Source organism: Panthera uncia, chromosome X, assembly GCF_023721935.1.
Source record: "Panthera uncia isolate 11264 chromosome X, Puncia_PCG_1.0, whole genome shotgun sequence".
Taxonomy (NCBI): Eukaryota; Metazoa; Chordata; class Mammalia; order Carnivora; family Felidae; genus Panthera; species Panthera uncia.
The window spans coordinates 54,526,877-54,554,004 of record NC_064817.1 but is presented as its reverse complement, the minus strand read 5'-3'; the positions used below and the strand labels follow the sequence as shown (position 1 = coordinate 54,554,004).

At 36.5% G+C, this 27,128-nt stretch overlaps 1 protein-coding gene across 1 annotated transcript in view; it reads left to right on the top strand.

The window, feature by feature from the left end:
• The window catches only part of TEX11 (testis expressed 11), a 247,613-nt gene that overhangs the window by 185,530 nt on the left and 34,955 nt on the right, over positions 1-27,128 (top strand). Inside the window, exon 25 of the mRNA XM_049643926.1 lies at positions 11,746-11,818. Coding sequence (XP_049499883.1) covers positions 11,746-11,818 — 73 coding nt within the window. The remainder of the gene's footprint in view (positions 1-11,745; positions 11,819-27,128) is intronic.

The following is a 27,128-nucleotide window of genomic DNA, read 5'->3' as shown; positions in this document are numbered from 1 at the left end:
CCCCCCCCCCCCCCCCCCCCCCCCCCCCCCCCCCCCCCCCCCCCGCCGCCCCTTCCCCTATTCGTGCTCATTCTCCCTCTCTCTCTAAAAAACAACGACAGAAAAAAAAGAAAGAAAAGAAGACCATTTGACTACCAAGTACTCTGCTAGGTACTGGAGATAAAGAGGACAAAATCCTTATCCTTGAGGAGTAAAGGGGCCTCTTTTTAGAAATCTTTCCATTGTAAAAGATGAGAAAAGAATCTTTGTGCCCCAGAGCAAAATCAAACCAACCATTTTGCTTCTTAACAAGTATGAGTAAATGTGATTTTATTCTCGATAGGGTCTTTTGCTTTACTTAAAAATAGTAATAACATCTTGTTTTTGCATAGTGCTTTTAACCTTTTAAAAGTTTTTCCTTAAGTTGATAGTCCTGACTTTGTTAAATTTTGTATCTCAGTGAATAGAGATCAAATTGATGTGAGGGAAATTTCACACTCTTAAATTCATTCCTTTGTTTTGTCTTTTTCCAACAACTGTTCTTTTTTTCTGTATTCTTTCTCTTGCATACATTAATGTTCCCTAAAAACTCTAACCTAGTAACCCTTCTATAATCTTCTTTGCTTTTGAAAGAATAGATCATTGAAGATGCACTTCTTCCTATCACCATCTAAGTCTGATCCCTATGAATTAGACCTTGGTGCTGTCTCTCAGTAAAGACTTGTGGAATTCTATTATATTTATCTACTCCTTGTTCTCTAAATACTCATGAATTAGAGTTTTCCAAATAAATAGATGATGAAGGAATATAGATGGAATATGTAATGTTATCAACATTGTCTGTACTCCCCTGAGTATGAGTTAGGGGGAAGTAAAAGATGCTTTAAAAAATACAGCAGGTGTAATATATCTGTGTGTGTGTGTGTGTGTGTGTGTGTGTGTGAGAGAGAGAGAGAGAGAGAGAGAGATTGCATCTTATTCATTCACCTATGAATGAATACTTGGGTTCTTCTATAACTTGGCTATTATAAAATAATGCTGCAATAAACAAGGATACATACATCTTTTTAAATTAGTGTTTTTGTTTTCTTTGGTGATCCAGAATTACTAGATCATATGGTATTTCTATATTTAATTTTTTTAACTCCTTACATGTGTGAATAGGCTTATTTATTTCAGGTGAAAATGAAATCTGTACTTACCTTAAGCTCAACCAAGAATTGAAAACATATTAAAGCACATTATAATTAATGTATGTCATCTAAGAATATTACACTAACATGCTTTCAATTTTCCCTTCCATCTTTTGTACTATTGTTGTTACACATTTTACTTTACATATGTTATAAACCTTCAGTATATTGTTCTTATTTTTTATTGGGCCATAAATTTTTAAGAGCTATGAAATAGAAGTAAAATGTTCTTTATATTTATGTACATTTTAAGTACTTCTTCAAATCTTAATTTCTTTGTGGAGATCCAAATTACTGTCTGATACCCTATTCCTTCTACCTCAAGAACTTTATGAACAATTTTTTTTGTAGCGTAAATCTATTGAATTTCTTTAATGTTTTTCTGAAAAAGCATTCTTCCTTTATTTTTCAGTTATATTATTTAAATCCTTTTTGATCAGTTCATTAGCTGTTGTTATTTCCTGGAGATTCTTCTGAGGGGAATTCTTCCGTTTGGTCATTTTGGATAGTCCCTGGAGTGGTGAGGACCTGCAGGGCACTTCCCCTGTGCTGTGGTGTATAACTGGAGTTGCTGGGCCGGGCCGCAGTTCGACCTGATGTCTGCCCCCAGCCCACCGCTGGGGTCACAGACTGGTGTGTGCCTTCTCTTCCCCTCTCCTAGGGGCGAGATTCCCTGTGGGGTGGCGTGGCCCGTCCGGGCTACTTGCACACTGCCAGGCTTGTGGTGCTGGGGATCTGGCGTATTAGCTGGGGTGGGTAGGCAAGGTGCACGGGGGCAGGAGGGGCAGGCTTAGCTCGCTTCTCCTTAGGTGATCCACTTCAGGAGGGGCCCTGTGGCAGCGGGAGGGAGTCAGATCCGCTGCCGGAGGTTTGGCTCCGCAGAAGCACAGAGTTGGGTGTTTGCGCGGAGCGAGCAAGTTCCCTGGCAGGAACTGGTTCTCTTTGGGATTTTGGCTGGGGGATGGGCGGGGGAGATGGCGCTGGCGAGCGCCTTTGTTCCCCGCCAAGCTGAGCTCTGCTGTCCGGGGGCTCAGCAGCTCTCCCTCCCTTTGTCCTCCAGCCTTCCCGCTTTCTGAGCAGAGCTGTTAACTTATGACCTCCCAGACGCTAAGTCGCGCTTGCTGTCGGAACACAGTCTGTCCGGCCCCTCCGCTTTTGCCAGCCAGACTCGGGGGCTCTGCTTGGCCGGCGAGCCGCCCCTCCGCCCCGGCTCCCTCCCGCCAGTCCGTGGAGCGCGCACTGCCTCGCCGCCCTTCCTACCCTCTTCCGTGGGCCTCTCGTCTGCGCTTGGCTCTGGAGACTCCGTTCTGCCTCTTCCTTTATTTTTCAAACATTGTTTTGCTGTGCATAGACTTTAGAACGTTAAGGTTTTTTTTTCTTTTTTCCTTTTTCATCAGTTCTTTTTAACTTTAGCACTTTAGAGATATCACTCCGCTGTTGGGCTTGCACAATTGCTGAGGAGTCTGTTAGTCTCATCTTTATTTGGTATATAGATATCTTATTTTTCCCATTGATTGCCTACAGGAATTTCTTTTCATCTTTGCTTTTTAGCAGTTTGAATATAGCATATCTAGGTTTTTAAAAAATTTCTTTTTAAATCCTTGCCATTCTTTGAGCTTTTTGCAATTATGGTTTGATGTGTTTCATTAAATTTGAAAAACTTCTTGACTACTATCTTTTCAAACATTTCTTCTGTCCCATTAATCTCTTTTCTCCTCCTAGGGTTCAATTTACACATATAGTAGACTATATGGTATTTTGTACCACAGGTCTTGTGTGTTGTGATATTTCTTTTTTTCTCATTTCTTCAATGTAGGTATTAAATATTTAATATGTAAACATTAAATAACACACTACTGCACAAGCAGTGGACCAAATCAAAAATCAAACTGCAAATCAAAATATGTCTCCAAACAAACAAATAAAAAAGAAAATAGAATATTCCAAAACCTTGAGATGCAGCAAAAACAGGTTTTAGAGAGATATTTATGCTATAAATGCTTGTGTTAAGAAACAAATTCAGGGGCATCTGGGTGGCTCAGTCAGATTAAGCATCCAACTTAAGCTCAGGTCATGATCTCACTGTTCATGGGTTCAACCCCCCACCTTGGGCTCTCTGCAGTCAGCACAGAGCCTGCTTTGGATACTCTGTCTCTTTCTCTCTCTCTCTCTGCCCCTCACTCTCAAAAATAAACTTTAAAAAAAGTTCTCTAAAGGGATGCCTGGGTGGCTCAGTCGGTTACGTGTCCAACTTTGGCTTAGGTCATGATCTTACAGTTTGTGAGTTTGAGCCGGCATCGGGCTCTGTGCTGACAGTTTGGAGCTTGTAGCCTGCTTCGGATTCTGTGTCTCCTTTTCTCTCTGCCCCTCCCCTGCTCGCACTCTATCTCTTTCTCTCTCTCTCAAAAATAAGTGAACATTTTTTTAAAAAGTTCTCTAAAAAAAGTTTAAATAAATAATACACCACAAAGAACTAGAAAAAGAAGAAACTTAGCTGAAATTTAGTAGAGGAAGGAAATAAAAATAAATAAATAAAATAGAGACCAGAATAAACAGCAACATAACATTGAAAGTAATTACCAGTTTTTCCAAAAAAATAAAATTGGCTATGCTTTAACTACATTAACTAAGAAAAAAAGAGAGAAGACTCAAAAACCAAAATGAGAAATGGAAGAGAAAATAATACAAGAGTTAATCAGATTATTATTATTATTGTGATAATAGATTAGGATAAACAATTATATACTAACAAATAAGATAACTTAGAAAAATAAAAACAGATAATTCCTAAAAATGCACAAGTTACCAAGATTGAATCATGAATCTTGAATCCAAGAAATAAGAAATCTTAGACCATTAACAAGAATGAAAGTTGAATTAGGAATAAAAAATTTCCTAGCACAGAATAGCCCAAGACTACATGGTATCATTGGTGAATTCTACCAAACTTTAAAAAACATAATTGATGACAATCTATCAAAATCTTACAAATAATGGAATAGAGGGAACACATTCAAAATCATTCTGTGAGGCCAACATTACCCTGATACCAAAGCAGGATAAAAACAGTACAAGAACAAAAAAATTCCAATTTGTCTGATATAAATATTGGTACTCTGGCCTTCTTTTGACATCCATTTGTGTGATAAAGTTTCTCCACCTCCTCACTTTCAATCTGTAGGTGTCTTTAGGTCTAAAAATTAGTCTCTTGGGGCACCTGGGTGGCTCAGTCGGTTAAGCATCTGATTTTGGCTCAGGTCATGATCTCATGGTTTGTGGGTTTGAGTCCCGCATCGGGCTCTGTGCTGACAGCTCAGACCCTGGATCCTGCTTTAGATTCTGTGTCTCCTCCATCTCTGCACCCCCCCACCCCTGCTGTCACTCTGTCTCTCTATCAAAAATAAATAAACATTTAAAAAAATTTTTAAATGAGTCTCTTATAGACAGCGTATAAATAGGTCTTGTTTTTATTATCCATTCTGACACCCTGTGTCTTTTGATTGGATCGTTTAGTCCATTTACATTCAGAGTAATTCTTAATATATATGTATTTAATGCCATTTTATTACTACTTTTGTCATTGTTCCTGGAGATTGTCTCTGATCCTTTTTATGTCTTTGTCACTTTTAGTCTCTCCTTTGTACTCAAAAGAGTCCCTTATAGGGGTGCCTGGGTGGCTCAGTCAGTAAAGCATCCAACTTTGGCCCAGGTCATGATCCCATAGTCTGTGGGTTTGAGCCCTGCGTCGGGCTCTCTGCTGACAGCTCAGAGCCTGGAGCCTGCTTCAGATTCTGTGTCTCCCTCTCTTTCTGCCTCTCTCTTTCAAAAATAAACACTAAAAAAAATTTTTAAAAAAAGAGTCCCTTATAATATTTCTTCCAGGGCTGGTTTAATGGTCATGAACTCCTTTAGTTTTTGTCTGGGAAACCCATTATCTCTCCTTCTATTCTGAATGATAGCCTTGCTGGATAGAGTATTATTGGCTGCAGAGTTTTCCCATTCAGCACTTTGAATATGTTATACCACTCTGTTCTGGCTTGCCAAGTTTCTGTTGAGAATTCTCCACCTAGGCTTATGGGTTTTCCCTTGTAAGTTAAGGACTTTTTTGCCTTGCTGCTTTTAAGATTTTTTTCTTTATCACTGTATTTTTCCAGCTTAATTATAGTATGTGCTGTTGGCCTGCATTTGCTAATTTTGATGGGAGTTCTCTGTGCCTCCTGGATCTGGATGTCTGTTTCCTTCCCCATATTAGGAAAGTTTTCTGCTATTATTTCTTGAAATAAATTTTCTGCCCCCTTATTTCTTCTGGGACTCTTATAAAATGAATGTTACTACATTTGATGGAGTCACTGAGTTCCCCAAATCTATTCTTGTGTTGCTTAATTCATCTTCCTCTTGTGCAGCTTCATTATTTTTGATTATTTTGTCTTCTAGTTCACTAATTCATTCCTCTGCTTCTAACCAGCATACTGTTCATTGCATCAAGCAAGTTTTTAATCTTGTGTATTACACTCTTCATCTCTGACTCTTTTTCAGCTCATTTATCTCTGTGGTAAAGGTCTCACTGATGTTTTCTATTATTTTCTCAAGCCCAGTGAGTACCTTATGATTGTTGCTTTACATTCTCTGTCAGGCATGTTACTTGTATCTGTTCCATTTAGATCTCTGCCTGTGGCCTTATCTTGTTCTTTCATTTGGTATAAATTCCTCCATCTTTGCATTTTGTCTGAGTCTCTGCCTTCTGTGTGTTAGAAAAGCCAGTTATGTGGGGCGCCTGGGTGGCTCAGTGGGTTAGGTGTCCAAGTTCGGCTCAGGTCATGATCTCCCAGTTCGTGAGTTTTGGCCCCACGTTGGGCTTTGTGCTGACAGCTCAGAGCCTGGGGCTTGCTTCAGATTCTGTGTCTCCCTTTCTCTCTGCCCCTCCTCTGCTCACACTCTCTCTCTCTCTCAAAAATAAACATAAAAAAATTAAGAAAAGAAAAGCCAGTTAATGTCTTCTGCTCCTGAAATGTCCTTTTGAAGAAGAGGTTATGTAGTACCCAAGACATGACACTTCAGGGAGTGTCTCCAGTGTGTGCTGCATGTGATCTGCTTTTGTGATTTGGCTGCTCTTTTAGGCCACTTGTTTGCAGAGGTTCTCCTTGCCTTCTGTGGGCAATGTTTGGTCCTTGGCCTGAATATGGCAAGTTTTAAACTAGGTGTGCTTCAGTCTTTTTGTGAAACCAGGCCTGACATCAGCTCCACCAGAACTGAGGCCTTACAGAACTCTCTGGTTGGGAGATGTGTGGGCAGGGGTTTGTGCCGGTCTTTTGGGGAAGTGGCTTGCTGTGCTGAGACTGAGGCAAGCTTAACTGAGAAGGGCAGTCCCACTAGCGCACATCGGGGTGGGAATTGGTGTAAGCAAGTCTGGCAGCCAGTGTCCGTGCTGAGCTGCATCCCTCAGGTGGCTCTGTGTTTATGCTGAGGGGCTGGGGAGGGAAACACTGCCAGCTAGCTCTTTCATTCCCAGAGAGGCCTGAAGGAATAGTCTTCCTCCTGTGTACCCCAGGCGTTCTTCAGATTGCTGTTTCCATGCTGTCTTACCCCAGGTTATTTGCCTGCCTTCTTTCCAGGAGCAGTGCAGTGCCCTCCATTTTCTATCCCAGCGAAGCCTGCTGACCTTTCAAACTTCATGCTTTAAGCCCACTGGTTGCAAAACACGAAATTCAGCCCTTCTCATTTTCCTCATTTTACAAGCCAGTGGCTTTGGTGAAACATTCTCCTTGTGCATTCCCTTATGTGCCCACCGCCCCCCCTGCCTCCCTCCCTCCCTCTTCTCTGCAACCACAGCTCCCTCCCCTCCACAGCACTCATGATCTGTTTCTCCCCTAAACAAAGTCTCTGTACTACCTACCTTTTTCAGTGTGGTCTCTTCTGTCCTTTTATTTGTGGTTTGTTCTGTCAGTCTTCAGGTTGGTTTCTGGGGAATTTAGGATGATTTGATAGTTATTTTTTTAAGTTAATTTATTTCTGAGAGAGAGCATGCACACATGAGTGAACAGGGGAGGGGCAGAGGGAGAGGGATAGTGAGAATCCCAAGCAGGCTCTGTGCTGTCAGTGCAACACCTGACATGGGGCTTGATCTCAAAAACCATTAGATCATGACCTGAGCCGAAATCAAGAGTCAGATGTTTAACCAACTGAGCCACCCAGGTGCCCCTGATTTGATAGTTATCTAGTCATGTTCATGGGAAGAGACAAGCCTCGTGTTCTCCTACTCTCCTACCATCTTCCTTTCTTCCTTCTATGTTTAATTTTTTGACCCATAAAAAAAGAATGAAATTTGATGATTTGCAACAATATGGATGGATATAGAGTATATTATGCTAAGTGAAATAAGTCAGACAGAGAAAGGAAATATATACCATATGATCTCATTAATATGTGGAATCTAAAAAAGAAAACAAAGGGGCGCCCTGGCTGGCTCAGTTGGTTGAGTGTCTCTTGAAGCGTCTCTTGATTTTGGCTCAGGTTGTGATGTCACGGTCTGTGAGATTGAGCCCACATCAGACTCTGCACTGTCTGCTTGGGATTCTCTCTCTGCCTCTCCCCTGCTCGTGCTCGCATGCTGTCTCTCTCTCTTTCTCTCAAAATAAATAAACATTAAATAAAAAGGAAAAAGAAACAGGGCAGGAATTTGTTGGGGAAAGCTGGTGTCAAAATAGAAACTGAGCAAATCATTCAGCATTTTAAAAATAATAATAAAATATAATGGGGCATCTAGGTGGCTCAGTCAGTTGAGTGTCTGACTTTGGTTCAGGTCATGATCTTGTGGTTTGTGAGTTCGAGCCCCACATTGGGCTCACTGCTGTCAGACTGTTAGCGCAGAGCCCACTTCAGATCCTTTGTCCCCCTCTCTGTACCCTTCCCCTGCTTGCGCTCTTCCCAAAAAAATACATATTTAAAAAATAATAATAATTAGGGGTGCCTGAGTGGCTCAGTCAGTTAAGCATCCCACTTTGGCTCAGGTCATGATCTCATGGTTCATGGGTTCGAGTCCTGTGTCAGGCTCTGTGCTGACAACTCAGAGCCTGGAGCATTCTTCAGATTGTGTCTCCCTCTCTCTCTGCCCCTCCCCTGCTCATGCTCTATGTCTCTCAAAAATAAACAGTAAACATTAAAAATATGTATATTAAAAATAATAAAATATAAAAAAGAAAACAAGCAAGCAGAGTCTTAAATACAGAGAACAAACTGGTGATTGCCAGAGGGGAAGTGATTATGGTGATGGGCAAAATAGATGAAGTAGATTAAGAGGTATAAACTTTCAGTTATAAAATAAATAATTCATGGACATGAAAAGTACAGCATAGGGAATATATTCCATAATATTTTAATAACGTTGTGTGGTGACTACACTTATCACGGTGAGCATTGAGTACTGTATAGAATTTTCAAATCAATATGTCTTGCAAATGAAACTAATAAACATTGTATGTCAGTTATACTTCAAAAAAAATATACAGCAATTTAAATTTATCAAGGCACTATATCACTTTCCTAGAATGGGGTGGTTAAACTACTGCTGACTGGCCAAATCAGGCCCATGGCCTCTGTTTCTACAGCCTGAGTGTTAAGAATGGTTTTTACATTGGTAAAAGGTTGTAAATGAAAATTTTTTAAAAATGTCAATGAAAGTTTGTGTGGCTGGCAAAGCCTAAAACATTTACTGTTTGACATTTTATGGAAAAATATCCTGACCCCTATCCTAGATTATTTTTTAACGGATTTATTGAGGTATAATTAACATACCTTACAGTTTACACTGTGAAGTATACAATTTAATGATATTTAGAATATTTAGGTTTGTGCAACTGTCAACACAACAGAATTTTAAAACATTTTCATCAATCTAAAAAGAAATCCCTTACCTATTAGTAGTCATTCCCCATCCCAAGCACCAAACCTAGGCAACCACTAATCTATTTTCTGTCTCTATAGATTTGCCAATTCTGGATATTTCATATAAACTGCATCATAGGACTTAGTCTTTTCTGACTGGCTCCTTTTATAATTTTTCAATAATGTTTAATAGGTTCTCCATGTTTCAGTTGGATCGGTACTCCATTCCCATTGATGGCTGAATGATATTCCATTGTATGAATATACCACATTTTGTTTATCCACTAATCCTTTGATGGATATTGAGTTTTTCCGATTTTTAGCTTATTTTCCAAATAATGCTATGATGATCATTCATGTACAAATTTTGTATGGATATGCTTTTCATTTCCCTTGAGTATATACCTAGGAGTGGAATTGCTAGGTTTTATGCTCAATCTTTTGAGGAACTACTAGACTATTTTCCAAAGCAGCTACACCATTTTCCACTCCCACCAGCACTGGACAAGGGTTCCACTTTCTCCACCTCCTTGCCACCACTTGCTGTTCTGTCCTTTGGATTATGGTCATGCTAGTGAGTATGAAGTGCTATCTCATTGCAGTATTGATTTGCATTTTTCTTTAAAATTTTTTTTAATGTTTATTTATTTTTGAGAGAAAGAGTGAGACAGAGTGTGAACAGGGGAGGGGCAGAGAAAGAGACAGGGAGACACAGAATCCAAAGCAGGTCTCAGGCTCCAAGTTGTCATCACAGAGTCTGACAGAGGGCTCGAACCCACGAACTGCAAGATCATGACCAGAGCTGAGGTCACTTAACCGACTGAGCCACCCAGGCCCCCCTTCTCTGTTAACTTCTAAACTATCTTCTGTTGGTATTACACACAGATGTTAATCTTGACTAATTACTAGGGTGGTTGCTTTATGTGTAGGTTGTAGGTGTGTGTGTGAGCACATGTGCATTTGTGTGTGTTTAAAAATGCTTTTTGGCATAAATTGTTCCAGAGTCTGATCCAATTAATGTAAGTCCCCTTTGAAGTAGTAGGGATCTTCTTAACTTTCTCTTTCTCTGGTTCCCTCTGTAAACCTGTGGCTGATCTTCTGTTTTGCATGTTGATATCATTGAGCTGTCAGCCTCTTTTTAAGCACCCAATACCAGAATCTCCTCTGTGGTTTTTGTTTTTGTTTTTGTTTTTTTTTTTTGTAGTGGTCTTAGACTTGAACATCCCCAACCTCTGTTCCAATTAAAGTCAGTCCCCTTAGGGGGAGATATAGAGCTCACTCTTCTTTTTTCTTTTTTTCTTTGAGACACACACACACACACACACACACACACACACAGATGAGCAAGAGGCAGAGGGGGAGAGAGAATCTTAAGCAGGCTCCACGCCCAGCATAGAACCTGATGTGGGGCTCAATCTCATGACCATGAGATCATGACCAGAGCCCAAATCAAGAGTTGGACACTTAACTGGTTGAGCCACGCAGACTCCCCTTAAGCTCATTCTTCTAATAACCTGCCTCTCCTCCTCCTGAGAAGAAATTTTGTACCACTGTTTTAGAGCTGGAGGTGGGAACAGTGGCACATTTCTCTCAGAGTGACAGTGCAGCTGTATGAGTAAGGGGCTGAGCAGGAGTCATAGTACCTGTCATTCTGAGCTTGCTTCTTCCAGCAAGCTGAAATCCAAAGATTCCATCTTCCATGGAAATCCTGTCCTATAAGCAAGCTGAAGTGAGGGAAATTGAGACCAAATAATCATAGTTTTCCATGCCTAGTTATTGGGCCTGAACAGAGGAAGAGAGCTCCAGGCCTCTCATTTGTGCTTTTTTTTTTATTTTTTTTATTTTTTTTAACGTTTATTTATTTTTGATACAGAGAGAGAGAGACAGAGCATGAATGGGGGAGGGGCAGAGAGAGAGGGAGACACAGAATCGGAAGCAGGCTCCAGGTCCTGAGCCGTCAGCCCAGAGCCCGATGCAGGGCTCCAACTCACGGACCTCGAGATCGTGACCTGAGCCGAAGTCGGACGCTTAACCGACTGAGCCACCCAGGCGCCCCACATTTGTGCTTTTTTATAATAGAGCTTCTGCAATACAGACCTGGGGGAGGAGGAGGAGAGATGCTGGCAGGATGCATTCTGGAAATCCCTAACCTGGAAGCTGAGAGTAGAGGGACCCCCATCTTCTTGGCCATACCCACCTAAAGTCGCACTCATACTGAGCTGGGGGTGGTTGGTGAGCAAATCATGGTTCCAACTATCACAGGTGCTTACTGTTCTTACTGAGATTAGGAGATTTCTGTAAATAGAGGTTTGTCTGTTTTCTGTTTGCCTTTTGGATAGTTTCCTGAGAGTTTACATAATTGTGTTTTATAATTCACCAGTTATGTTTGTTTTGCTAGGGAGAGGGTCCATGGAACTCCTCATACTATCATTCTGGAAGTGCTACTCTTTTTTCCTAGATTATTAAACAAATTGGTAGTGCTCAAGATTTTCTATTTAATCTTCATTTCCTGGGACATTAAGAAAACTACAAATAGAGTTATTTTTATATAAACTATGAAATGTCCAGTTTCAACTGTTACTTTTCTATCATTGTATTTTAACTGTTTTTCATGAATAAGATATATTATTTTAACTTGCTTAAAGTTTTGTCTGGTTGAGACTAATTTTCTTGTTGCATTGTTGCCAAATAGACCCAGCTACTGAATCGTGCACTTGAGGAGATAAATGAATGCAAACACATCTGGAATATTCTGAAAGAAACAGGTACAGTGGGAACTAGGAGTTTGGTAACACAGTTATGAAAGGCATTTCAAGTCTAAATAACCCAGTCTTTATTACCAGAAATCTGTGCCACTTCAGTGCTTAATAACCAGTCAAGTGTTTCTTTGAAGACTAATTTTTCCCTACTGTCTGTATGTAGTTTGACTCTGACACACTGCTTGGACTAATAATTTTTTTACTTTGCTTTTTGTGGAGGTATAGTATTGAGTATAAAAATAGGATCATTATTGTTCAATATGACATTATTGCCCTTAGGTCACTAGATTTTGTGTCTAATTTAATCAAGCTCTGATTCTGAGTGAATGTAGGCTACAGAGCCTTCCAAATGATAATCATATCAGATACTATTAACATTTTGTTATGAAATAATAAAAATAGTAATAAACCTTTTAAAGTTATGTAGTAACTTGCTAATGTTTCTTCATTAAGGATGGTAGTGGCTTTTAGGTTTAGACAGACTTTTATATATTTTGTCCGTCTGTTCCTATTTCACTTAGAATTTTAAAAAATCAATATTGAATTGAATTACATGCCTTTTCAGCTTCTATAGAGATAACTATATGGTTTTTCTCTTTTGAAGTATTAATATATTGAATTAAAGTAATAGATTTCCAAAATTAAGTCATCATTGCATTTCTGGAATAAACCCTATTTGATCATGGTATGTTACTATAAATGTTGATGAATTTGGTTTCCTAATATTTAGAAATTATTGTTCTGTTATTTTCTTTTTGTGTATATGTGACATCTTTGATGAATTTTGGTATTGAGCTCTAGGAATTATAAGGAAGAACATAAACACATAAAATTTAATTCACCTCTCTCAGTCTCTGATAGGCATTTAAAAGAATTAAAACAACCAAAAGAAAGGGTAGAGAATACCTGAGTAACATTTATAGAAGATTTATTAGAAATATACACTATAGCCTGAAAATAGAAAATTAATCTTCTCTTTATGTGCCCTTTGAACATTTACAAAATTGATCACAAGGAAAGCCTAAATAAATTCCAAAACATAGAAGTAAAACAACTAATTGGTGGAATCTAGAAACAAAACCCTTGACCACTTGGGACATTTTAAAACACAGAAACTACAAAATACTTAAAAAATACTGATCATGAAAATACTTTATAACAGAATCTAAAGTACTAAAGCAGTTCTCAGAGCAAAATTCATAGCTTCAATGACTTTCATTTAACAAGTATGTCAGAATGTCAACTGTCCACTGAGAAAATAATTTCTTCTTTCTAGGAACATAGCCGGACTATATATATACCTATATATTTCTATATCTGTATCTGTATCTCTATCTATCTGTATGTTATTACAGAATTGAAAATTAAAACAACAATGAGATACTACTACATACCTATTAGAATCACAAAAATCTAAAACACTAACAACACCAAATGCTGACAGGTATGTGGAGCAACAGGAAACTCCTATTCGTTGCTAGCAGGAATGGAAAATGGTATAGACACTTGGAAGACAGTTTGGTACTTTCTTACAGAACTAAACATACTCCAGGCACCTGGGTGGTTCAGTCAGTTGAGTGTCCAACTCTTGATTTCAGCTCAAGTCATGATCTCACAGTTCATGGGTTTGAGCTCCACATCAGGCTCCATGCGGAGTGTGGAGGCTGTTTGGGATTCTCTCTCCCCCTCCCTCTGCCCCTCTCCTGCTTGCTTCCCTCTTTCTCCCAGTAAGTAAGTAAGTAAATAAATAAATAAATAGCATTTAAAGTAAAATAAAAAATTTTTAAAAAGGCAACAGAATTGATTTTTAGGTTTTGATGCTGTCGTATGTTAGATTAAATGGAATAGCAGATCTTGAGTACATTTATAATGTTTATTTTTAAAATTTTTTTAATCCTAGTTAATTAACATACACTGCTACACTAGTTTCAGATGTACAATATGGTAATTCAACAGTCCCATACATCACTCTGTGCTCATTAGGACAAGTGCCCTTCGTAATCCCCATCACCTATTTAACCCATCCCCCCACCACCACCGTCCCCCCTCGTAACTATCAGATTGTTCTCTATAATTAAGAGTCTGTTTCTGGCTCTATCTCTTACTTTTTTCCCTTTTCTTGTTTCTTTTGTTTCTTAAGTTCCACGTATGAGTGAAATCATATGGTATTTGTTTTTCAATTCTGTTGTATAAAAATCTGCAGCATTCAAGCTTAATGATAATCTACTGTCAAGTCTCTGTAACCATAATAAAAAATATAAAAACATAAACTAACAAACTATTATTTAGAAGTTTATAAAAAAGGACAGATTCTTATACAACCAATGCAGATAACTATACTGCCATGAAAAGTAGGGAGACTTTGTAAAAGAAGGAGGGATAAGATAGGGAAGAGATGAATGAGAACCATATTATTTTAAAGTATTTTAATTTAATTTACAGATATAGTGTCTACTAAATTGTTTTGAATTACAAATAATTTACTAAGAAAAGATTTTCTCCTATATTCAGAAAATAGAACATTAAAACAACATCAACAATATTCCAAATACATAACCACAATAAGATTTCCCACGTCAATTTATTCAGTCCTATGTAATTGATGTTCTGCTGGATCTTGGGCCAGCCGTCTGCTTTCATAAAACTGTATGCTTTTAAACTAGAAAAAAAACCTGGAAATCCTCATTAAGTGCACTGGTATGGTCCCAAAGTTGTCTATGCAGTGTCAACTCAGAAACTTGTAATCTAGAGTCTATTCTGACATGTCGACAGTTTGAAGTACCTGATATAGCCCTTTCCTGTGAGGCTCTGAGACTGTAGTACTTGGTTAAATATACAAACTCTTGCCTGTCACTTATGGTAGAGTGTTCAGGAAAACATCAGAGTAAAACAAAAACTGTTTGTACATTACAGAGATTTAATGTCTGTGGTTAATTTAGTAAAGTAACCAATAATATCAGAATGGAAGGAAAGTAAAATTCTCTGTTGGGGTACAGTACATAACTACATCATGAGAGTTTTTTAAGTTTATTTATTTGTTTTGAGAGAGAGAGAAAGTGGGGGAGAGGCAGAGAGAGATGGAGAGAAACAATCCCAAGCAGGCAGAGCCTGATGCAGGGCTTGAACTCATGAGCCTGAGATCATGACCTGAGCCAAAACCAAGAGTCAAGACATTTAACCAACTGAGCCACCCAGGTGCCTCTGATTTTTTTCTCTGACCCGCTGATTATTTAAGATTATGTTATTTAATTTCCATATATTTGTGAATTTTCCACTTTTCTCTCTGTTACAGATTTCTGTATTCTATGGTGATCAGAGAATATGCTTTGTATGATTTTAGTCTTATTAAATTTATTGAAACTTGTTTTGTAGCCAGATATATGGCCTATTCTGGAGAATATTTCATGAGCACTTGAGAAGAATATGTATTGTGATATTGTTAGGTGGAGTATTTTCTATATGCCTATTAGGCCTAATTGATTTATATTGTTGTTCCCATCCTGTATTTCCTAGTTGATCCTCTATCCTGATATTCTGTCCATTGAAAAAAAACTTATAAGACTTATGATTAGTTTTCTCTTGAGGTTTTACTCAAGATAATAATCTCTAGGAACTGCTCAGAAGGTGTGCAATTTCCAAAAATTTTTATGTTAGTAGAGTTTTACTTATAAAACTTTAATATAAGGAAGGCTAAGTATCTCTTCTGATTTTGCAACTTTTACAACTCTTAAGGAATACTAACCCATCAAATGAACCTAATTACTTCTCACATTTCTCTCTTTATGAGGAGAAAGAATGAATTTTTGCATTTTTTCAGGGTTCCTTTTGGAAATCTGAAAGATAGTTTTAGGTTTAAAAGTTATCCTGAAACCTTTATATCTTTTATATCTGGTAAAGTGGCTTTTTGGAAGGCAAATCAAAAGTTGTTAGAGGGGATTTGGGTACTTGATTAAGATAGGATCATGGATGCCTCAGAAACAAAACACGTGGTTACCTATCTAAACAAACTGACATCAAAACATTTAACTTATTTATTTTTAATTTTTTTAATGTTTTTTGAGAGAGACCGCGAGTAAGGGAGGAGCAGAGAGAGAGGGAGACACAGAATTGGAAGCAGGCTCAAGGCTCTGAGCTGTCACCACAGAGCCCAACATGGGGCCCAAACTCACGAACCATGAGATCTTGACCTGAGTCAGATGCTTAACCAACTAAGCCACCCTGGTGCCCTGACATCAAAACATTTTAAAAAGAAGCATAGGAGATAACACAATTATAAAGAAATTTAGCTCTTTGATAAATGAGGAAACTTTTGTTCTTTGCCTGCCATTAAATGATCAAGCATAAAGACAACATAAAGATCAGAAAATTATGCAAGTAAAACACAGACTCTGCTATCTAGGCAGATTACATAGAAAATAAAGAATAACCTTTCTTATTATAAATGAAGGCATTAATCAGTGAACTAAAGGAAGAAGTCCCATCAAAATCAATATAATTTTGCTACATTTAAATATGTTACAGAACTTTATTTCAGACTCAGGTTTAAACCAGTGCAAATAAAATTTACTTTCCAAATCATTCCTTCATTATATGCTCTTTTATATTCTGAAACAAACTGACAATCTATTCTGTGATCTGCCAGGTCAAAACTATTTTCACAGTACTAAGACATGTAGTTTCCCAGAGTCTATGTGATATGTGATACTGTAATAGATTGAATACAGAAGCATATATAAGAATCTAGCTATTTCTATTAAGTCAGATTAAGGAGATTTTCAGAAATTTACAAGTCTTCTCATTGATTTTTTTTTAACATTTATTTATTTTTGAGACAGAGAGAGAGACAGAGCATGAACCAGGGAGGGTCAGAGAGAGAGGGAGACACAGAACCTGAAACAGGCTCCAGGCTCTGAGCTGTCAGCACAGAGCCCGACGCGGGGCTCGGACTCTCGGACCGTGAGATCATGACCTGAGCTGAAGTTGGATGCTTAACCGACAGAGCCACCCAGGCGCCCCTCATTGATTTTTGAAATACAGTTTTATTTTGAAAATTGACATTAGCATTCAGTGATTTTGTCTCAGATAAGTTCAATCAGTATATATAAGTTTTCTGTTCTAATTTCTAATATGGAAGTTATTGGTAGATATAATCTACATATGAAAAATCTCTTTGGAAGCTCCTTATAATTTTTCCAGAGTGCAAAGGGGTCCCAAGAACAGAAGTTTGAGAAGTACTGCTTTAGGAATAAACTACATTTTCCTTTAAAAACAAAAACACATATCCATTTGTTAGATATTGCTTATAATATAATGTCAGCCACTTGTTTTAATTGTAACTTTTAACCAAAATAATTTTTATTTCAAAAAGAAAATTTAGAGAGGTGCAGTTGAGAACCATCTCTTACCCATAGCAAAGTTCATGAGCACACATAGCATAGCTTTCTGTGGCCACCCCCATCCCTTTTATTTATTTTTTTAAAGGAAAAATGAACACGTTCATTAACATCACTCAGAGATACCAACTCTGCATAAATTAAGAAGTGATAGTATAAAACTTAAATCTGTGCTTTGTAATTAATATTTAAGTATTCGATTTTACTTAAAATTTGTCTTTTTATCCAGTAATTGTTTATTAATTAACTCAATAGTAGTCTAACATTTTAAGTTGACTAAATATCTTGGAAATTATCTTAAATCTAACATACTACAGCATATAGTTACTGCTGAAATCAAGTTTGTCACAACAGTGATTCAATTTTAGTCAAATACACTTTACATTTTTTATAATCTTAAATGTTATATATGAGAACTGTATAACATTTAATCAGTAAACCTGTATACATTAGGAAAAAACAGACCCAAGTAAAATTAAATATATGCTTGTTTTATACTTTATACAGATAAATCTCAAAAAAGACCACTCTTTATTTTAAACCAAAATTATTTAACTAAGCTCATTTGCCAAAGATTTACCCTAACCTTAAAATGTTTCTGAGTTGGCAGAATTTTTTTATAAGAATACTTCTAGATTAGCATGTTTAAAGTATTAGAAGTTCAATTTCCTTTTTGTGGGAATTTTAAGAATATTTGTATATAAGTGCTTACTCATGTCTATAAGCCAGAAGAGAGCTCCTTTAACGTACAAGACTTTATAATATTTTGTGGGGACCAGCCAGACATGAGAAAACATTTCACACTCACATGATGTGAGGTCAAGGCCTTTCTCAATTATTGACAGAGAGGCACAGACATAGGGAGCTTATGGATTCAGAACTACAACTTCAGTAGCTACAGGTCAACAGTAAACACAGAAACTCACCAGTCCAGATACCATAGTGCTGTTTTCCCTTCCAGAAGACTTGAAATAATTGTATAATTTGAGCTCAAAATGGGCAAAAAAAAGCAACAAAAAAGGCTAACAAATTAAATTGCCTGTTGTTTCTTACCCAGGGACATAATCCATTGAATCCATTTACAGAAGTCACCAAATGGTCTGACCACATTCCCATTCATTGCTGCTACTGGGGGCAGGGGGAATAGCTTACTGGCTATATGCAAACCAGAAACAAAATGAAACATAAACTCAATAGGCAAGAAAAAAGTATTCATCAAAGTTTTGTTGGCGCTTGAAATTCAACCTGGAAGCCAAGAGAAGATGAGTTTAAGCAGTCCATGAAAATGAACATGTGTTAAAGATTTTATTTAGGTCACTAATTGATGAAGAAGCCTAAAGATTTTAGAACCAATTTCAATTTTAATTTCACTTTGCTTGTTTTTCTCTTGTTTTTTATATTCTTACTGTTAATTCAAGAGTATCTCTTCTCTCTTTTGTTGTTTATAGTTTACTGTTATTTCTGTGATGGTTTTATTTTGTCTTCTCATTTCCTTTTATATGTCTGAAATGGCTCATATTTCACTTTCTTTGTCTACAAGCCATTCCTGAGCTCTTGAATCCCTGCTTTATATTCTTATTTTATAGACATGATTACTTAATTAATATTTTGAAATTCAGGCTGACATATTTGGTCATTATTTTATTCTGCTTTATAACAATATTTCTCTGGTGAGAATTTTCTTCCTACCATTTTTCCTTATCTCGTTTTCAAGTAATATCTTCTACTGTTATTTCTTTTATCTTTTTTAAAGTTTTATTTTGTTGTGGTAAGAACACTTAACATGACATCTATCCTCTTAACAGAGTATGGAATGTACAATATAGTAGTGTTTACTATAGGTGTTGTGTTGTATAGAAGATCTCCAGAATGTATTCATCTTGTTCAAATGTAACTTTATGCCTGTTGACTAGCATTTCTTTGTTTCCCTTGCCCCCAGCTCTTAGCAACTACCATTCCACTCTTTGATTCTATACATTTGACTCTTTTAGTTATCACATATAAGTGGAATCATATAGCATTTGTCCTTTACTGACTGGTTTATTTTACTTAGTGTAATGTCCTCAAGGTTAATCCATGTTGTCACATATTGAATAATTTTCTTCCTTTTTAAGGCTGAATAGTATTCTGTTACATGTAAATAACACATTTTCTTTATCCATTCTTCCTTCAATGGATATTTACATTGTTTTCACATCTTGGCTATTGTGAATAATACTGCAGTGAACATTGCAGTGCTAATATCTCTTCAAGATCCTGATTTCAGTTATTTTGGATAAATACTAGAAATAGGATTGCTGGATTACAAAGTGGCTCTATTTTTAATTTTTTGAGGAACCTCTCTACTGTTTCCTATAGTGGCTGTACCATTGTGCATTCCAACCAACAATGTATAAGAGTTCCAATTTCTCCACATCCTTACCAAAACTTGTTATCTTTATATATATATGTATGTCTTCATGTATATAGTAGCCATTCTGAAAGGGCGAGTGATGTCTCATTGTGGTTTTTCTTTATAGATTTTATTTGTAAGTAATCTCTACACCCAACGTTGGACTTGAACTCACAACTCTGAAATCAAAAGTCACATGCTCTACTGACTGAGCCAGCCAGGTGCCCCTCGTTGTGGTTTTGATTTGCATTTATGTGATGGTTAGTGATGTTGAATATCTTTTCATATACCTGTTGGCCATTAGTATGTCTTCGTTGGAGAAATATCTATTCATGTCTTTACCTCATTTTTGAATTGGGTTATTTTTGCTATTGAGTTGTGATAAGTTATCTTTAATTGAGTTACTTTTTTTGTTTGTTTGTTTGTTTGTTTTTATAACTAGTGTATTTGCAGAAGATTCATGTGGAAAGGAGGCCAGGGCCATGATTCAGTCTTGCAGAAATTAATGGTTATGACATAAGGTTGTTGTTGTATAAATGATTTCTTGTAGTCTCTACATTTGATAGAGGTGGCTATAGGGCTTCTCATAACAGAGATTCTTCTCTACTGCCTCACTAACGAGCTACATACTCTTCAGCGTTTTATCTTCTGTCTTCCAGATATGTTCCTTACACCAGCCTAAAAACTCTGTTTTCGTTATTATAGATAAAGGAAATGCACCTTGGGGTGTGCCCTTCACTTTGGAATGTTATACTTTTCCTGGCCTTTTCTGATATTCAGTTTTTATCTTTAAAACATATATGTTTGTGCATATTTGTATGCATATATGCTAGACTATAGGCCCCATGAGGAAATATACTGTGTCTGCTTTTGCTTATCTTTATATATGCAATACCTATCACATCCATGATATTTGGTTCATGCATGAATGAACAGAAGAATATGTATTTATTATACACAGATACATATGAATGCATATATCGTATAAAGTCTTGGAAGAATACACACAAAACTCAACATTTGATACTGCTATCTCTTAGCATAGGCTTTATTGAGATTGGGAGATTTACTTTTATTTTTTATTTTATTTTTGTATCATTTGAATTTTTCAGTGAATATGTAGTAAATAAAATAAATAAATACATAAATTTTTAATAAATAAAACAAAATAATAAATAAAACAAAACAAATATAATAATAATAAATAAATAATAAATAGGTTAATCAATAAAACAAAATAAATATATAAATAAATATATAAATATAAATAAATAAATAAATAAAAAGGTTCTGTGCAATGAAGGAAACAACCAACAAAACTAAAAGGCAACCTATGGAATGGGGGAAGATATTTGCAAGTGACATATCTGATAAAGGGTTAGTATCCAAAATATATAAAGAACTTATAAAACTCAAAACCCAAAAAACAAGTAATCCAATTAAAAAATGGGCAGAAGGGGCACTTGGGCGGCTCAGTCAGTTAAGCATCCATCTCCTGACTTCAGCTCAGGTCATAATCTCGTGGTCATTTCATTGAGCCCCATGTCAGGCTCTGCACCGGGCATGGAGCCTGCTTGGGATTCTCTCTCTTTCCCCCCTCTCCCCACCCCCTTCAGAAAAAAAGATTCTTTCTCTCTCTCCTTCTGCCCCTCTCCCCGACTTGTATGCACTTTCTTTCCAAAAAAATTGGGCAGAAGACATGAAGAGACAGACATTTTTCCAAAGAAGACATACAGATGGCCAACAGACACATAAAAAGATATTCAGTATCACTCATCATCAGGGAAATGCAAATCAAAACTGCATTGAGATATCACCTCCCACCTGTCAGAATGGCTAAAATCAACAACACAGGAAACAACAGGTGTTGGCAAGGATGTGGAGAAAGGGGAACCCTCTTGCACTGTTGGTAGGAATGCAAACTGGTGCAGCCACTCTAGAATACTGTATGGAGATTCCTCAAAAAGTGAAAAATAGAACTACCCTATGATCCAGCAATTGTACTAAGTACCCAAATAATACAAAAATATGAATTCAAAGGGATACATGTGCCCCAATGTTTATAGTGGGATTATCTATAATAGCCAAATTACGGAAACAGCCTAAGTGTCCATCAACTAGTGAATGGACAAAGAAGATGTGGGGTGTGTGTGTGAGTGTGTTTGTGCATGTATGTATATATACATACATATGTCAGAGAATGACAAATACCATATGATTTTGCTCATATGTGGAACTTAGGAAAAAGACAAATGAACAAAGGTAAATAGAGATGCAAACTAAGAAACAGACTCTTAACTATTGAGAACAAACTGATGGTTACCAGAGGGGAAGTGGGTGGGGGGACAGGTTAAATAGGTGATGGGGATTAAAGAGTGCACTTGTTATGAGCACTGGCTATTGTATTGAAGTGTTGAATCTCTATATTGTACACCTGGAACTAAAATTACACAGTGTGCTAACTAACTGGAATTTAAATTAAAACTTTAAGAAAATGGTATAGGATCCCCCTTTATAAAAAAATATATCTTGTTACCTTTGAGACTTACATGTGTGGTATTGGTATTTATGCTCAACCTGTTGATTAGATACTTTAAGATTAACCTGGAGAGTAGGGGCAGAAATTATCGGCAAGTTCTTTTAGATAATTCTGTTGATTCATGTAATTTTCAAATTTAAATATAAGGCATTTATTTAAAAAAGAATGAGATGGGAAAAAATACATTTAGAAAAAATGAATCTGACTTGTTAAAAGTTTTTATTTCTTAAGACTGATTAAGACTGGTAATTTCTAATGAAATAATGCCTAAAAGTATGAATCCAGCTTGTGAGTAATGTAAATAAATCATTAAGCTACCAACTGTAAATAGACAAATTACGTGAAAGTGTAAAGCTGATGAATCATAAGCTTCTGGGGCAAAATTGGAAAACACTAACCTTCTAAAAATCTATTCCAAATCAAAGTTAATTAAGAACTATATAAACAATGATTGAAATCTAGTACTATGTGAATTAGCTTTTACAAAAGGTTTAATCCTGACATGTCATTATATTAGTGACCTAAGGAAAGCTGCTTATCACATTTATTTAAAAATTCCTTATTAAATTCAAAATGCTACTAAGTATTGTGGAAACATAAGGAAATGTTTTATTGTCTCTGTCTTTAAGAAATTTACAGTGAAGGGAAGGAGGTAAGAAACCTAATTCATTGCACATATACAAAGCAAAATGAAGTAACTTCACTAATAGAAATATAAAGTGTGTGGGACCACAGAGCAAGAAATGGTCCATTCCAAAAGGCAGTATTTGAATTTATTCTTGAAGAATGATTAAGATTTAATGGTTATAAAAAGAAGTAGAAGGTGTTAAAAGCTGTGGGAACTGAATAAACAAAAGCCAAGTATGTAAGAGAGCATTGTTAGTTTTGGAGCTCTTGTTCATGGTTTATATAGTGGGAGGTGAAGCTGAAAGTAGTGTGATTTATGATGTGTCCTTTCCAAACAATAAATCAGGCCAGCAATATTTACTTAGTCCAAGCTACCTTATCTCTCATCTGGATCACTGTAATAGCTTCCCAACTATCCCCTCTGCTCCCACTTTTGCCCCTTTGTAAATCCAGTAGCCACACAGCAGTCAGAGTATTATAAGTCAGATCATGTCAGTCCTCTTGTACTTCCCATTTGCTTGGACTTAAAATTCAGTCATTGCCATGATCTACAAGGCCATGGATTATCTGGCCCTTGGTTACCTCTCTGACCTCATCTCCCATCACTCTGCCTCTCAGCTCACTGTACTCTAGTCCTACTATATCAATAATACATAGTACCTCTTGCCTCTGAGCCTTTGTGTTTGCCATTCCTTTTTCCTAGAATACTCTTTTCCTGGATATTCATATGGCTTGCTCCCCCACACCCTCTGCTCAAGTGTCATTTCCCCACCTCAGAGAGATCTTTCCTGACCACACTTTTTCTAAAGTAGCAACTTTAATCACTACTTCCATAACCTATATATTTTTTACAACACACATCACATCTCTACTTGATATATTATATATTGTTTCTCTCCCCAACTAGAATCTAAGTTCCATACAAGTTGAAAAGTTGTCTGTCATGTTCATTCTTTATCTCTACCTTCTAAAACTATCTGGCACATACTGGGGATTAATAAATATTTATTAAATAAAATGTTGCTATAGCACCAGAAATTCTATCATTAGGGATGCCTGGGTGGCTCAGTTGGTTAAGCATCTGACTTTGGCTCAGGTCATGATCTCACAGTTCGTGGGCTCTGTGCTGACACCTTACCGCTCGGAGCCTGGAGCTTGCTTCAGATTCTGTTTCTGTCTCTCTGCCCCTCCTCCACTCAAGTGAGCTCGCTCTCTCGCTCACTCTCTGTCTCTCAAATATAAATAAACTTAAAAAAATAAATTCTATCATTAAAGAGTCATTCATTTGAGTATTAGAGTATTTTGGTCTTTGAGAGCCCTCTATGCAAAAATCACTGAGAAAGCTCACAATTTAAGTCATTATCAGCTTGTACTTTGGGAGAGAAACATTTAGAAAAAATACCTCAATAAAGATTCAACTTGGGATATAGGTATAGGGCAGAGAAAGGCACATCAGGTGTCCAGGAAAAGAAAAAGGAAATTTAAGGGGAAGTAGGAATTATGCCAAAGATGACTGCTTATGATTATAAGATACTCCAAACCTTTCTAACATAAGGGAGCTCACTGCTGCTTAATAGGTCTTTCTGGTTCCTTTTCAGAGTCTCCATTGAAGAACATAACTTTTAGATGTTGCTAGGAATATCCTTGGAATCATACTGTACATAAAGTGTCATCCAGTGTTAAGTCTAGAAGTAATCTTAGTGATTAGAATTCTTTAAGCTATTTTGTACTATGAGTAATTTTTTATCCCAAAATAATGAAGATAGAGAAAAGCCTTTAGTTGTTTTTTGGGTCCTTGCAAGGAAGAATTTAACTTATCTCCAGTGCTATAATTTTGACCTTATTTATACTTTATACTAAGTATTCATCTAAAATGTCATCATTCAAAATCTTAGTGGTTATAGTAAACAGAATAAAACCCAGCATGAATCCTCTACCAGCAGAAAGGCAGTTCAGCTGACAGAATTATCTATGTATCTATTTATTTATATTTGTATACATTTATATTTATATATTATAGTCTCCTCAGCCCAGAACTTGAAGGGTCATTCTAATTTATCCAAATGCAATAGATAGAAGCTATCATTTATCAAGGCCCATGTTGGAATTACCTGTTTCACTTGCACACACCAAAACTAGGATTAAATGCTTATTCCTTCATCAGGCATTCTTTGCTTGGTTCCTCCATTGGCTTAATAACTAGCAGTTAGTTTGTCATGAGTTGCTTTTGGCTCAGAGATTAGTACTCATTGGATAAGAAATTCTCAGAGATGATAGTTTTGAGATTAGCCAAGAGGAAAAGCAATTGGAGCTGATCCTCAGGCACATTAAACAGAATGAAAACACTTGAATGGATTTTCTAGTGTACATTTTGGGTCAGGTCTTAGGCCCAGAAATAGAAGAACCTGAACTTAAGATTTTCTCTACAAAGGAAATTAAACAATTATCTGGAGATACCCAAGTATCTCTGATAGAAGTTGCTCCTGAAAATCTTCAATTTTGGCAGCATTCCATTTGAATTATGCCTCACAGGCAGCATAAACTTACCTTAATAATACAAAGCAAAGCCCTATGGCAATGAGTAGGGATTTTGATTACATTACAGGGCTGTGGAGTCACTAAAGAAATGTAGCAGGGGTCACAGTTCAGGAGATAGATTTTTTTGTGGTTCTCAGATATTTATCATGATCTATACTATTCCTTCCCCCAAATGCCTGACCTAATTAGGAATGTCATTCAAGTATCCTTGTACCTGACATATTTCCTTGTGTACATTGTGGTTTTCTTTTGTAAAAATACAGATGTGAATCTGGAAATTTTTTCATACAATTATCATGGCACAATGACTCCTGGTCAGAGTAAAGTGTATGTAATAGCTCACCCATAAACCGTCATTATTGATTTCTAGGTTTCCCAAACATTAAACTTCACTTCAGTCCTGATATGTATATAAAACATTATACATATTAACTATAGAATACACATTCTTTTCAGGTGCACTTGTAACATTTACCAAAATAGATCATATGCTGAGTCAAAAGGCAAGTCTCAACAAATATCTAAGGATTGAAATCATACAAAGTATGTTCTCTGAACCAAGTAAACTAGAAATCAACAATAGAAAGATGATTAGAAAACCCCCACTGTTGGAAATCTAAAAGAAACACTTCTATATAACTCACCAAAGAAGAAATCAAAATAAAAATTATGGAATATATTAAACTTTCAAAAATGAAAAATATGACATGAAACCTTGTGAGATATAACTAAAATAAGGGAACATCAATAGCTTTAAATGCATATATTAGAAAAGATGAAGGGTTGAAAATCAATAATCTTAGCCTCCCACCTGAATCTAGGGAAATAAGAGCAAATTAAACCCAAGGAAAATAGAAGGAAGAACATAACAAAAAAGAGAGAAGAAAACAATGAAATAGAAAGCAGATATACAAGAGAAAATCAACAAAGCCAAAAGTCGATTTTTTGGAAACATTACTACAAATTGAATCCAAGCTAGATGGAGCAATAAATAGAAAGAAAGGGCACAAATTACTAATATCAGTAATTCAAATGTAGACATCACTACAAATCTTTCTAAAGATCTAAATCTAATCTAAAAAGGCAATAATAGACACTGTGAATAACTGTATGCCAATAAATTTGATAATCTTGACAAAATTAACAAGTTATTTGAAAAGTATACCTATGACAATTGGTGCAAAGAGAATCTGAATAGTCCTATTTAGAATATTTCAATAGTGCTATGCCTGTAAAGAAATTTAATCTTAAATACCTTCCCACAAGGAAAATGGCTTCAATGATATAAATTCTTCTAAATATATAAGGAAGAAATAATATCAACCCTGTAAAAGTATCTCATATAGGAAATAGAGAAAGAGGGTAACGATTTTATGAGGCCAGCATGATTCTGATGACAAAATCTGACAAATTTCAAGCCAAAAAAAGGTATAGGTCAAAATATTCAATAATAGATGGAAAAATCCTAAAAATCCAGAAAACTGAATCCAGCAATATATAAAAAGGATAACATAAACAAGTAGGGTTTGTTCCAATAATTCAGCCTTTAAAAAAACATACACAAAATGGTTTTCTATCCCTCTGTTTTATTTTAAGTGGTAGTTTTTTTAATGTTTATTTATTTTGAGAGAGAGCGAGTGAGCACAAGCCGGGGAGGTTTGAAGGGGGGCAGAGGACCTGAAGCAGGCTCTGCGCTGCCAGCAGACAGCCTGATATGGGGCTCGGACTCACGAACCATGAAATCATGACCTGAGCTGAAGTCAGACATCCAAGTGGCCTTCTATTTTATTTTAAATAAAAATTTAAAAATAAATGAATTTGGTGTGG